This window comes from Prionailurus viverrinus, chromosome D4, assembly GCF_022837055.1.
Source record: "Prionailurus viverrinus isolate Anna chromosome D4, UM_Priviv_1.0, whole genome shotgun sequence".
Classification (NCBI taxonomy): Eukaryota; Metazoa; Chordata; class Mammalia; order Carnivora; family Felidae; genus Prionailurus; species Prionailurus viverrinus.
Genome location: NC_062573.1, coordinates 24,576,154 through 24,591,493, shown reverse-complemented (window position 1 = coordinate 24,591,493; position 15,340 = coordinate 24,576,154). Strand labels below are relative to the sequence as shown.

The 15,340-nt window shown below is 39.8% G+C and overlaps 1 protein-coding gene across 6 annotated transcripts in view; it reads left to right on the top strand.

Moving 5' to 3' along the window:
• The window catches only part of PLPPR1 (phospholipid phosphatase related 1), a 327,145-nt gene that overhangs the window by 286,103 nt on the left and 25,702 nt on the right, over positions 1 to 15,340 (top strand). For all 6 annotated transcript variants that reach the window (XM_047830313.1, XM_047830317.1, XM_047830312.1 and 3 more), the window contains one exon: positions 8,942 to 9,074. In XM_047830313.1, coding sequence (XP_047686269.1) covers positions 8,942 to 9,074 — 133 coding nt within the window. The remainder of the gene's footprint in view (positions 1 to 8,941; positions 9,075 to 15,340) is intronic.

The following is a 15,340-nucleotide window of genomic DNA, read 5'->3' as shown; positions in this document are numbered from 1 at the left end:
ATTTTTCTGGGAGGAAGGAACTGTGTTCATTTCTTCTGTCCCATTCTAGGGAGGTATGGCTTGTCCGAGAGCAGCCTTTGTTGGGCCACTGGGATCAAGATCCCAAGTGTCAAGCTCAGCACAGCCCCTGCTTCTGAGTGCACATCCTTCATTCCCTTCACACTGCAGAGTCCTCCTATCTCAGGTTTCATATGTCATGAGAGGCAAGAATCCCAGTCACGGCTTTGCCTCCAATAATTGTGTGGCCTCTGGTACATCATGTTCCCTCTATGGGTTGGATTTCTCATCTGTAAATAAAAGGAGGGGTTAGGCTAGTGATCTCCGAGATCTTTCTAGATCTAATATTCCATGAAAGCTTAAAAAAAAAAAAAGGCATTCTGATTGGAAAGCTCCACAAGTCAGATTCCCAATCCCCAAATCTCACCTTTCTTTCTGGAGTTTGGTTTTATATTCTGTGCCTGGTCAGGTGTTTCACAGAACTGCATAGAGTTTCTGTTGTTTATTCCTCCTTAAATCCATTTCCTGTTTTCACTGGAGTAGAAAAAAGGCAAGATCCCGCTGGGGTGACTTGTGTGACATTAACTAATGGCAATTTTCAAAAAAGTAGCTCAACCTGGACTTGTCCTTGGTTTTCTGTGCATTCTGAAGCACATTAGCCTTAGAAAAACCTAGCACCTTACACTTCTGTGTGTCTGGACATTAACAATCCCACTCACGACTACAGGGACACACAAGAAATGCACAAGGGAAAAGACTCTGCCAAGTGTTTGACCTGTCATTTCCCATTTCTCCTTTTGTGCTCTGCTGTCAGAAGAGATCAGCATCATGTTGAGGCGAGGCCACATGGGATAAACTGTACAGGGACAGGCCAGTGCTGTCTCAGATCTTCAGGAAAGGTTAGAGCTTGGGCAATTTATTATGTCCAGAACTGTTTAGCCAAAAGTGGTAACCCACGCTTCCCAGAGATCTGCAGGGTGCATTCTAACCAGTGTGGAAACCCTGGATGACTACTGCCTCTGGCCTCCTAAATAAACTTGTATGCTCAGAGTTAAGGGCAGGGAGCCTGTTTGGATAAGAGGATTTAACTCAGTGGAGAATCTGATTTACTTTTATTTTACCTCAGCCCCAGTACCACAAGGCATGAGGAAATGGCCATTAAACACTTTCCTTGGCCTCACAACAAAGTGACAGGGGAGTATTTAGTATTGAAGCTGCAAAACATTTGACGCCTAGCCCAAGAGAATGGAAACAGCTCGCAGTTTGCATGCAAGTGTGCACGCACACATACATAAGACTAGTCTAGAATTTCCTAGGAAAAGGAAGAGACAAACACAATTTGATAGAAGGGCACAATTTGGAGGAAATTGTGAATCTTCATTTGGGAGGTTTCCGGACCCTAAGCTCTTGGAGTGAATATAAAAGCCCAAAGCACAGTGTGCAACAGAGTGGGCTCTCACTAAATGCAAGTCTGTTGGCTGACTGGTGTGGGACGCAGCTGCTGAAGCAAAAGAGACATTGTGGGACCTTGCAGTGCCTCATAATCTGCCTCTTCCAGGCTCTGAACAATCTCGTCTGTTGAAGCCCCTTTTAACACTTTATAATTCACATCTTTTTCCCTTTGTATATTATAACGTGACTTCTTTTTTGTTTTTTACCATGAGTCCTTCATTTTGTTATTGCTGAAGCTAGTGTACTTAGTCTTTACAATTACACTTTTTTCTGGGAAAGGTTTATAGATATACCCATTAATTGTTGTGGATTTTTTTAAATAAAAAATTCATTTCCCCATCTTCTGTCTATGCTGAATGTGAGTGCTCTCAATTCTTTAACAGATTATTTCTTCTCCTGACGTCATCCCAGCGAGCGATTTGCTTACTCTCTTTGAGATGTCCCTTCCAATGATTGGTGATGATTGTGTTAAGGAGCTTTGATAATTTCCTTCTTGAAAAGACTGTTTGCCTAAAAATATATGCTGGTCAATTCAGTTAGTTATCACAATGCATTTTACTTTTTATTGAGAGCAGTGTTTTACCTAACCCACTATAAATTCCAGTTTCTCTTATTTCTACTGTCCAGGAAAAAAGACATAAGAGACTACTATGCTTTAGAAATATAGCATACCACCTTGTTATACTATAACACGTGTCATATAACATAACATGGTATTTTATAACAAGTGTCAACTGAAGCCTGCCTTCTCAATGAGTAGTTGGGTAGTTGCGTCCCCTGGATTAACACCAGTAGGGAGGCTCCAATCTATAAACACTTATCCCAGTTGCTGAACAATTTTCAAAATGCCATCATGCAAATGACCTTAATTCTATTGAAGCTTTGATCTTTAAAAGGCATAGGAAGTGTCTAGGGCTGAATTTCTTACTTACACTTGGATGTCAGAAAGCAGAAAGCTAGAGCTCTTGAACCAACCAGGGCTCAGCATTTGAAAGGACCAGGATGCCTCCACAGATCTGGGTTGTCGATAGATGGCCCTTGTTGGGGAGGATTAGAGTAGAATGTAAAGACATTGGCAGTCAGGGCTGGCAGCACAATCTGTGCATTTTAAATTTCCTGGGCCACTAAACAAAATCTACTGCAAAAGCATGTCTCCCTTTCTTGGAAATGCTCATGACTATGGAAGCCTCTCAGGAGAATGTTGGGAGCATCTTAAAAATCCCTGGGAGTGAAAGCCCTGAAGCTATTTAGACACTAATATTGGGAAGTATGCAAAGAACCCTCTCTTCTTCCTCAGAGTGTCCTACACAGAAATCCCAGAGAGGGGGCCACCAGTCTCTGTTATTCTTCAGGAACCCAAGTGACAGAGATATCAGGCAACATGATGACTCTGAAGTAGGTTGCCTCCATTTTGCTTAAGGGTAGATTACTTGGTGAGAGCAGAGTCCCATAGGATTTTAAAAGTGGAGACTTTAACCAAATGAATTGAGATTGAAGCCCAACTATATGATTTCAGTTTCCCTTAATCAGCCCTCTCTTGTTAGTTCCTGTCGTAAAGACAAAGATGTTGGAGCTGGAAAAGCACGTTAGAGGTCTTCTTGTTCAACAGATGAGAAACTGAGGCCCAGAGAGGTCAAGCGACTGGTTCAAGATCAAATACCTGGTCACGGACAGAGCAGAGATAGAATCATACCATGTTTGCTTACTCCAGGACTAGAGACAATGATTTTTATTTTTTTTAATGTTTATTTATTTTTGAGAGATAGAGTGCAAGCCGGGATGAGCCAGAGAGAGAGGAAGACACAGAATCTCAGCAGGCTCCAGGCTCCAAGCTGCCAGCACAGAGCCCGACACGGGGCTCGAACTCACGAACCACAAGATCATGATCTGAGCCGAAGTCAGAGACAATGATTCTTTTTAAATCAATCTCAACATTCTGGCCTTAGATAGACCAGGAAGTAAAAACAACAAACATTCCTTGAGTACCTATAGATGCTTTAACATACATTTTTTAATACTCTCAACTATTTGCTGATATAGCTATTACCCTCATATTCAAAATCATAAAAAAAAGAAAGAAAAACTGGGGCTCAGAAAGTTTCAATTATTACTTGCCCCCCAATTACACATCAAAAATGGAGAGAGCTGGGTTTTCAGCTCTACAGCCCACATTCAAGAAACAGCAATGGCTTTGATCTTGCCAAGTACCAGAGCTACAACTAGCATATGTGTGCACCCAAAACATATATTGCAGGAGTTCTAGATGCCCTTTTTAGTGACAACCACATATAACGTGCAGTGAAACCCCCTTACAATATGAGATTGTCATACATCTTCCAGTGACTTTTTTCTGCAAACTGTTTATATTTTGAAATCTGAAAACTGTCCCCTAAATACTGTGTGTTGATATCCTTTATTTATCACTTACCAGATCTTCTGTGAAACATTGTGAAGAAACGAGGTCTAAGAGATAACACACCCAACTGATGCACCATATTCCAGGATTATTTGTTTATTTCTTTTCCATTTGGGTTTTTATATCTGAAATATAACTTTATCAAGCTAGAACAGTTATCCTCATTACTTAAAGTATACTTACTATTATCTAAATGTCTTATGTCATGTGGGGTTGTAGCTGGCAGAGCTAGGGGATAAGAAATGCACCAATGGAATTCACGTGCAGTTCATTCATTTCCAGATCTAGAGTTTGGCCTTGGTCATTTCTCACCAGAGGGTGTTCTCATTTGCTGTGAGTGATACGATGTTTGTTAGCCAACAATCAGAAAGACCGTAATAGGGCAGCCAGGGACAAGCACATGGTGAGTCCCACATGTCCTATTTACTCTCTGAACAGAGGGGTAGATAGAGGCAGAGTGTGTGTGGCAAAGACACAGATGGGGGAACGCAGCCATTGCCAAAACCAGAGTCCTAAATCTGCCACAATGTACAAAATGGCACTCAATGTGGGCTGGAGGCCTGGCAGGAAAGAAGAGAGACCCCTTCCCTTATCAAGCAGAATTTTCTCTCTCTCTCTCTCTCTCTCTCTCTCTCTCTCTCTCTCTCTCCCCCTTCCCCTCTCTCTCCAAGCATAATCAGGCCCTATATGAGATTATGGGACCCAATAAATGGACAAATAGCACCCTGTGTGTGGTCAGTAAAATGCAGAAAAATGCACTTCCTTCAGCCCACTCAGTGGAGTCTGAGAACTGGATTGTTTCTTCAGCAACCTTTATGTCCATCACAGTCTTTACTGACAACCAGAAATATCTTCCTATCTCAGTTATAAAATGACCCCCTTCCTCCCTCACTTTCTTCCTCTCTTCCTTATGTGAATATTTATCATCACTTAATATATTCCAAGCATTGTCTGAACTGGGTATATAAGTTGGTAGATATCCTTGCTCTGACTTCTTTTTCTTTTATGCTTCATAGCTCAACGGGAATTTGAATATTGCCAGCCAATAATAACAAACCTTGTACTAATTATTACCTTTGACATGAGAGTCTTAGGATTTACTTGTGGATTTATTTGGGCCCCATACCCTTTTGCATGACAAGTTCTGTTTGGTCTGACCTGACTTGTAGTGATTTTGTTGAGATTTTTGTGTGGGTATATGGGTATGCACGTGTGTATTTTTAACAAGAATAGGTTGTGTGTAGATGTTTACACACATTTTTTGCCTCCTTTTCCCTCTTGTGTGAGTAGTGGAAAGTTTCACTAAATGGAGAATTTCTAGAATGTGCACATCTCTTCCCTGTAGAGTAAGAATGCTTTGGGCCTCTGAAATGGTTAAGGCAAGCAATGCTTATTTCTTTTCATATTTGTCCTTATGTGTTTATCACCCCCATCCCATTTCCCTCATTTACTTTGTAATCATATGTCATTTAATGACATTACATGATATATTTATTCAGTTTTTTTGCCCTCCCTACACACACACACACACACACACACACACACACACACACACGACATCTGTTCACGGCTATGCCTCCAGTGCTAAAACAATTCCTGGCAGAGTGGGTTCTCCCTCTCCAAAACTGTTGAATGCAAAATGAGGATATGATGAATTTAGTTTAGAAGAGATAATTCACAGGGGCGCCTGGGTGGCGCAGTCGGTTAAGCGTCCGACTTCAGCCAGGTCACGATCTCGCGGTCCGAGAGTTCGAGCCCCGCGTCGGGCTCTGGGTTGATGGCTCAGAGCCTGGAGCCTGTTTCCGATTCTGTGTCTCCCTCTCTCTCTGCCCCTCGCCCGTTCATGCTCTGTCTCTCTCTGTCCCAAAAATAAATAAAAACGTTGAAAAAAAAAAAAAGAAGAGATAATTCACTTTGTATTGCTTGGTCCACAGTTTTCATTTATTCTTAAGCAATACACCAAGAATTGTGTGTTTTCTGGTCCATATTGTCAATTTCCTGCAGTGTTCATCTTCAGAGAAATAAAGGTCAGAGGTCAGAGTCTATAAGGTCAGATTCTACCTAGAAGTAGGTCCTCTAAAGATTCAATCTTTTGTTTATTCAACAAGTATTAATTGAGCCTACCAGACCTTGTTCTAAGCACCATACAAGGAATGGCACAAGTCCTTCCCATAAGGATATTGTAGTCAAATGAAGAGGGACACACAAACAATAATTGCAGTTAAGTGGGTAGATGTCAGGAGAGAGATCTGTATAACATGTTGTGGGAGCAATGACAAGACAGGGTCTCTTTTCCCGAGGGGATCTGGTAAAGGCTTTGGGGAGGGTAGTGACATTTTCACTGGGTCCAGAAGGATAAATAATAGAAATTATTTTTTGTTCTTTATAGTCTACCTCATTACACCTGTGTTCCAAAAGACCTTCCTTAATCTGGTGTGCTTCATTCAACATTGAATAACTATGATGTACCTTACACTGGGCTAAGCCGGGGGATGCCGTAGGGAGGGGATAGTAACCAAGAATACCAGGACATCCCATAACAAAGAACAACAATAATAATATGTAACCATTTCTGATAAGAAATAGAAAAGAGAAACGCAAGGTAAGAAATTCACGTATAACAAGAATGCCTGAGCTAGTCTGTGGAATCAGAGAAAACTCCCTCAAGGAAATACTGTTTCATGTATCCAAGCATGCATGAATCCATCCCCATCTGTTCACTGAGATAAAAAACCAACAATACGCTTCCATCACGTACAGTAAGGACAAACAAAAACCCTTTGGCACCTTATTTTAGCAGAGATAGGTCTTACTGGAAAAGAAGGAGGGCTGAGTTCTTAAAGCTATTCAGATATTTGTACATGACAGAGCATCATCTCATTGTTAATTCCAAGGGACATTAGGCACAAAATATTTTTAACTCGGAACAACCATACTTCGACGCCACCTGCCAAAGTGATACATGCCATTGTGTGCCTGTCTGACCCCAAATACTGTCTACTCCTGCCAACTTCCCACCTCCTTCTGACTTGCCTCTAGTGCTATTTCCACAACACCATTCTGTCTTGTACTTTAATAGCATCTGAGTTTTTCAGTATTTAAAACATATTACGCTTAACTTGTTTTGTTTTCTATGTTTCTCAACATTAAACACAGATGCAACAAATATTTTTATTGAGTCACTACTTAGTAAAAGTGTAAGCAGTTGAGATGAAGACCATGGAGCCAGGTCTTCTTGGCTTCAGAGCCAGTGTTTGTGACTTACTAGCTCTGACCTTAGACAAATTATTGAATCCCTCTGTGCCTCAGGTGTTACATTTGTACAATCAAGATAACACTTGTGCATGGAATTATGTGTAAAGGCCACATTCTAGTGCTGCCTCCAACACTGACTATGTGTGGCCAAGCACTGAGACCTTTGGCGTCCTAGATCATAAAAGGGAAAATATCTGTAAATGGTTCCAATTTTATAATTTTATAGTTTCATTTCCACACCCTGTGCCATTCATGATGTTGCCACCTTTATCCATCTATTCCATAATGACGGAAGGAATATAAGGAATGGGAATTCTTAACGTATTGATAAAGTTTATCTAACACCATAAGCATGTACATAGCAAAGAAGAACATCTATAGGATCACATTCTTCTGGGAAAATGTTGAAATTGGGATTAGGAAAATAAAAATGGCATGTGATGTGGTGGAAAGTGTGGACTTTAGAATTTAGTTGTCCTGGATACCAGTCCCAGTGCCCCCACATGCCAATTGTATGCTTTGGAAGGTCCTGAATGTTCTATCTTTCCCAGCAAAGCAAGGGTAATAATACTTATACTAGGAATCTTACAAGCATGAAAAATACTATGATGAAGTGCCTGACACATACTTTTCAATAGATGATGGTAATTAGTAACTTTTTATTCTTTGTTGGTGGTTCTCAGTCTTCACTTGTGGCAGAGTTGGTGACAACTTACCTCATGCTAGTTCCCCTTATTTTTTTTTTTGAGAGATAGACAGAGAGAGAGCAAGCCTGAGTCGGGGAGGGGGAGAGGGCGAGGGAGAGAGAGAGTCCCAAGCAGCCTCTACACTCAGCACAGAGCCTGATGGGGGACTCAATCTCACAACCATGAGATCATGAACTGAGCCAAAATCAAGACTCACTTAACCAACTGAGACACCCAGCCACCCTCCCCCGTCAGTTCCTTATTTTAAATAAGAATATACTATGCTGAGTACTACAAGAGTAATCAAGAAACATAGGTTGTGGTCCCTGTCCTCAGAGAGTTTACAGCCTACACAAAGACATTATAATGTATATAGTAATATATATGTATTAGTTCAAGATAACGAGAGAGAGGTACCAAGGTACCAGTTATAAAGAGACAGTCAACCAGTAAGAGAAGTAAAGCTCAAGCCAATATATTCAAGTAAAGATTTATCAGGTGAATAATGTGTTGCCATGTAACAAGGTAATAATTTATTGTTATGTGTGCTTATAATGCCTTGTTAGGCACATGGGGCTGTCCCAGTCATTTCTCATTGCAACTCACACATTCAGTTAAAAAAATCAATCCCAGGAACACCTGGGTGGTTCAGTCGATTGAGCGTCGGGCGCTTGATTTCAGCTCAGGTCATGGTCTCGTAGTTTGAGAGATAACAGTGAGGATCCTGCCTGGGATTCTCTCTCTCTCCCTCACCCTCTGCCCTTCCTCCATTCATGCTTGCTCCCTCTCTGTCTCTCTCTCTGTCTCTCAAAATAAATAAATAAACATGAAAAAAATTCAGTCCCAGTGTGAGTGAGCCTTATCATAGTTCCTACTGCAATTCACTATTTCCATTTATGTTTTTATGACCTTAGAATTTAATAATATAGCCTGAAACCTAGCTGAAATTATCAGTTATTGCCACCTCTAATTCTTTTGAAGAATTAAGTACAAATTATGATTTAACTCTCCATCTCTGCAACATGACATCTTTTAAAAGCATTTGGAGCTTCAGAAGTTTTTGTTTTTTAAGGCAACTGGTCTCTTTTGTCAGACAGCTTTCCAACTTGACATTTCTTAAACATTCTTTCTCCAGATTTTTATTGGTGAGATATCCATGTATTTCATAAAGTCAACCAGAGAATCTCTAATTGCCCAGGAGAAAACAATCCTGACCGGAGAATGCTGTTACCTGAACCCCTTACTCCGAAGGATCATAAGATTCATAGGTGAGTATAAAAGCATGCTGAACTGAACCCTCGCCCGCAGGTAAAACCTACTACCCTTACCACAGATGGACACACTTGATAAAATAAACTAAGCTAGGAAAGCATCAACTTTTAAAAGCAACGGTTTCTTTAGGGATTTTCCAGGAAGTACAGAAACCGAGCCTAATTGTAGTGCCATGTCAAATTTTTCATCCTTAAAGTGAAGCAGTACTTATTGTCTTACAAATGATTTCAACTTAGATTTTTTTCCCCCTACACAATATTTATCTGAGATTCCCTCTGGACATATATTGTCATAGTCACCAGCTATTGTCATATACCCTTTAACTGAATCAGGGGAGCATGTGGGGGCCCAGCAGGGGACACCAATAAAATGAATTTAGAAATAATCAAATTTCCTGACAAAAATTTCCCATCCAGTATAATTTTGTTATGTGGGGAACTCTACGAAGTATGGGCAATCGAATCCATCAGATTCTGGAAAACAAGGTTGGAAGGCAGAATCCATCTGATTCTGCCTTTCCAAGTTTGGAAAACAAATAGTTTTATTAGCATTCATGATAAGAAATAATTAAGGCATGTTCTATATCTGTCCTTCTAGGACTTTTATAAAAATGTCTGAGGTGGTGTGGATAATGACTATAGATATGGGGATGAGTGTGTATATGGGTATAGGTAGGAATATACCTATATATATTCCTACCTCTGATTAGATCTTCATGGGAGCCAGGATAAAACTCCCGAGTGTGATCATAGCCGGTATTGAAACAAGCTGTGATACTAGTGAGAACCTACAGAACTGACAACTGGGAAAGTGAAGTCCAGAATATGGCATGCTCTAAACTCTTGGTTTTCATTAATCCTGTTTTTTCCCCGCTGTAGGAAAAAGGGTTGAATTTCCTCAAGTCATAGGCAAATGACCACATTAAAATCAAATATGCAGTAACTTCTATGATCAGAGTAGAAATGAGGGACGTAGTACAGCGGGAAGTCTAAGAAAATCTAATTTCAAAGAAGCAACCCTTAACATTAAAATAGTCTTCAGCATCTACTGATGGTATTTGCAGAATGACCTGTGGCAGTCTGTAATCAGCTCACTGGGTGATCCCCTAATCAATACAATGTCATCTCTGTCTATGAGTTCACTCATTCCAAACAGTGGTGCCTTTCAAAGATGTTCGGAGTTCGGTCACTTCCCACCAGAGTGGCGAGGTAACAAATCATCGAGGGGAAAACAAAAGGAGAAAAGAGAGTATTTATTATCAGTGGAGTGGAGTAGATGCTTTATAAACATTTCATTTAATCCACCCAACACCCAATAAGGTAATTGATAATCCTAATTGTACAAGTGAAGATCTGATATAAAATGGGATGAAGTAACTTTTCCCAAGGAGTATGAGAGTGCCTGTGTATGTATATAGACACATTTACATAATTTGATTCGGAGAAGATTTCATGTTCACTGCCTGATCATATAATGAGAGCAAGTTATTCAAAGCAGAAGGTTATTAGACTATAATTAAGCAGAGATATCTTTATAAAAGTCACTGTTGTTTTTCCTTGGCAAAGATAATTTATACCTATTTGGGATCCCCCCCAGCTGGGGCAGAGTCCAAAGAATAGAAATTGTAACTGATATCTGTTATTTATACAGACCTGCCTGTGTGTATTGTCAGGGCAAGACTTTGTTCACGGAGGGATGCCAAAAGGCCCCCACCATCCAGGAACGAACCCTGCCAATTGCCAGCGGTGGTACTTGAAATCCCTACTGTAGTCAGTGCATCGAGCTGAGGTGTGGTTTCAGGAGGACAATTAAATAGAAGTGTCTCACCCTAGAGGAACATCAAACTCCCATTTCCATAATCAGTGACACTTTAGTCCATTGGGGTCTATCATAAGCTGACAGAGATACTTCTCACAGGGATGCTTGTGTGGGGAGACAGCCAGCAGGTAGCATGTAAACCTCGGAGAATTAGAGGAACAGCATCAAAAGAGAAGAGAGATTGCTGGCTAAGGAAGCACCTGCTCCATTCTTTTCATCTTTTGTTTTATGGCACCAGGATCTGCCCAGTTGCTTAAATCAAAAACCTAGAAGTCACATTAAACCAAAGGAGAACTTGTTAGAAATGTACATTCTTAGGCTCCATTCCATACCTACGGAATCAGAAAGTCTGGGGATGGAGCCTGATAATCTGTGTTTCATGATAGGTCATCCAGGTGATTCTGATGCACTCTGAAGTTTGGGAGCCACAGCTTTAAGCCATTGAAATTTCTTGCCCTGTAAGTGGTCTCCCTCCATCTTGTCTTGCAACGTGGCTCTGTGTACCCCAGCCCTGCAAAAATAACATCCACTGACCACTTTGCACGTGTTTCCGGAGCAAAAGTATGACCAGGTCATTTCCCTGCTTAAATTCTTTCAAAGAATCCCTAGCGTGCTTAACAGTGTGATGCTTTGCCCTGGTTCCTGTTCATGTGCTGCTCCTTCTGCCTATTGCCATCCTCTCGCCCTTACAGCTGACAATCCTGCTCGTTCTCCAACACGCAGCTTACATGTTACCTGTTTACCAACCCAGACAGCTCTCTACCTCCTCTCCCCAGCCCCCACTGAGCCTTACACCTGCATCTTTTATAGGCACTTAAAATTTCACTGTAATTATGTAAGATTTTTACTCCTACTAACTTGTGATCCTTCGTAGAGCAGGAACTGTATCTTTTCACTTTTTATCAACAGCATATTGCAAAATGCCTGGCACATAGTAAGTTTTCATTAATTTTTTTTTTTGGATAAGTAAAGAACAAAGATTACCTGTGTTAAGACACAGATTTGCCTAAAATTGCTTCCATAAATGCTGGTTCTTAAATATTCATTTACCTGCTGTTTAATTAACTTTATTACCACTCTTCAGCTTAGTCCCAGGAAATTAAAGTACATAAGTTAGGCAGTTTCTAAGAGAAGGTGAGAGAAGTCTGTCCTAACTTCATATAGGAGAGTTGAAGGTGTAGGGAAAGGCTATTTATCTTAAGAAGACTAACATTTTTTTTTTAGTACCTGGATTAATGTTTTTTTATAAGAGGAAAAAACATACTACTTAAAAATCCTTTAAATAGGGATGCTTCCTTTGAAAACAATCAAAGTAAACTAAGGCAGTAATCAAATATACTAGAAATGTTATTGTAAAGAGATTAACAGTCTGTTTTTCTGACCTAGTGGCCACCAAAAATGATCAGAAAATGGCAACTGTTTCAGCTAACTCTTCTAATTAAGTTGAAATCCCATGACTTTCTCTTGCCGTTTATGTAATTATTCTAGAGTCCATTACAAATAGTATTTCCCAACAAATACGATCAGCTTCGCATTGCAAAATGACCAGTGAATTAGCAAAATATTTTTAAGCAGAATCATGCTGTATGCTGTCAAAGGTGAGGGAAAAGTTGGAATTCGAATACATTTTTGGCAAGACTAAACTGATATACCCTTTCTGCATAGCAGTTTGATGGTATATTTCAATAATCTTAAAAACAGCTGTCCTTTTTAACCCAAAATTCTACTTCAAATAATTTATCCTATGGAAATGATCACTGCTATAGATTAATTTTTATGGACTAAAATTATTTTTTATAACCTAAATTAGAAATCTCTCAAGATACAATTTTTTCAAAATAATGCTCCCACCATAAGTTGCAACCTCAGAAAATATTATTTTTAAGAATTTTTTTTTTTAATTTTTTTTTTCAACGTTTATTTATTTTTGGGACAGAGAGAGACAGAGCATGAACGGGGGAGGGGCAGAGAGAGAGGGAGACACAGAATTGGAAACAGGCTCCAGGCTCCGAGCCATCAGCCCAGAGCCTGACGCGGGGCTCGAACTCCCAGACCGCGAGATCGTGACCTGGCTGAAGTCGGACGCTTAACCGACTGCGCCACCCAGGAGCCCCTATTTTTAAGAATTTTTAATGAAAAGGGAAATATTCACGATATAATTTTATGTGAAAAAGTCAAGACACTATGAATCTATAGTTCAAAATAAGGATACAGTATCATAGGTGTGTATGTGTGTGTTTATTTGTGTGTGGGTATCCCAGAGAAAAAAAGATTGAAGGGAAATACACTAAAAGTTACCTTTGTCACTTCTGAGTGTTAGAAGAATGGTTGAATAATTTTTATCTTTTGCTTTCTATGCTCTAATTTTTAATTTTTATCATCAATATGTATAATTTTAAAATCAGAAAAGAGAGCTAAACATTATTTTTTTAAGGGGCAGGGAGAAGGAGTGGCAAAATAGAGGCTATCCGGAAGGATGGCCACGTCCTTTAACGTGGTCCTCAGTGTAGGAAGCAGAACTGAGCGTGGCACCTTGGCTCTCAGTCTCCCCTAGTCTGGGTGGTGTGGACTTGCACAGCATCCCCTCACTCTACCCCACAGATCCGAATTTAAATTTTCAGTAAGAAAATGGCAAGAATAGGGACGCCTGGGTGGCTCAGTCGGTTAAGCGTCCGACTTCAGCCCGGGTCACGATCTCGCGGTCCGTGAGTTCGAGCCCCGCGTCGGGCTCTGGGCTCATGGCTCAGAGCCTGGAGCCTGCTTCCGATTCTGTGTCTCCCTCTCTCTCTGCCCCTCCCCCGTTCACGCTCTGTCTCTCTCTGTGTCAAAAATAAATAAACGTTAAAAAAATTAAAAAAAAAAAAGAAAAGAAAAGAAAATGGCAAGAATAGTGAAGCCAAAGGGAAAACCTTCAAATGAAGCCATCTCCACCAGTAGACAGATGCTAAGTGTGTTGGCCTTCACAGAGAAGATGGAATTCTTCAGATTCACAGATCCAACAGTAAATTGGTTTTCCCAAAGTTATCATTACAGGAAGGATTCCCAGCCTCCTGAATGTAGGGATGTACCCTCATAAGTGTTCCACCCCTTTCTAAATTGTTGTTTAATTTCTCAAGTTTTGTTTACATGATGTGGGAAGGGTGGAAAAGGATGGCTGAACTAACAAATTTCACCAGCATTTTATAAGAACAGATGTACCTAAATTAGTAACACGAACTTGGACTTTTCCCTTGCCTCATCTTTTTCCTCTCCAGTCCTTTTCTTATACAATCTCTTTGGTATTGCATTAAATTCTACAACAACAACACCCAGATTTAAGTTCTCGAAAGAGATAAACCACTGCGTTCTTTTTTCAGGAGCAAAGACAACATAAGGAAGTCACATTTTCCCAAAAATTCATGAAGATAAGTTTAGTTATATCCTTTTCATTTACAAATATACTTGAGTAAAAGTATTCTTGTAAATATCAACTATTAAACAGTAACTTTTTATTTTAATATTGGAAAGTAATGAATAAAAAGCATTAGAATTTGGTGAGGGTTTTGGGGTTGTTTGCCATGTGGAGGGAAAGCTAAACTATCTTCTTGAATAACTAATTTGTTTGAGGTTAAAGGAAAAAAACTCATCTAAATATGTCAAGATTAGACTGTCTGTTAGCAACTAAAATAGCCTGTCACCCAGAAGCTATTTATTATGGGCTTTCCATTTGGGATCCTATAGTTGCTCCATTATTACTTCTAATAAAAATTTAATTAAATACTAAGCAAGTCTTATGCCATTTAGGTCAGGTCTGTGGATGAGGTAGCACTGGACAGAATAGAAAGTAGCATGGTAAACAGTTAATTCATGTAACACTAATTAATTGCCATAAATTAACTATGATCTAAATGGAGCATGAATATTTTAAGTGCAGTTTCAAAGGTCACAGTGTTTTATGGCCATAAGAATTGATACCCTGAGACAAGCTTAATGTCAGCCTTTTTGAGAACTAGAAAATCCTTCTCCATTTGGAAAGTCATTTAAATGTACTTTATCTGAAAAGAGATGTCATTGGATTCAGTAAGTCCATTTCTATGTACCTTCAGTATTTATAATTAAATTATAAACTGGAGGACTGATCATATTCATTCAGCCTTCAACAAATAATTTGCTGGCATCTACCATATGGTAAGCACTGATTAAGGTGTTGAGGACATATTAGTGAACCAAATAGAGATTTATTTGCCCTCATTGAGTTTATATTCCAGTAGGGGAAACTAAGCGTTAAACAAAATAAATAAGTAAATTATAGTGTTCATTAGGAGATAAGTGCCATGGGGAAAAATAATGTAGAAAAAGGAAACAGGGAGTTTGTGGGGATAGATATGTGATTTTAAAGGCTGTCCTACAAAGAGAATTGTCTAGAGTTGGCAGTGACTTCACAGCAGGATAGCGACTGCCTTAG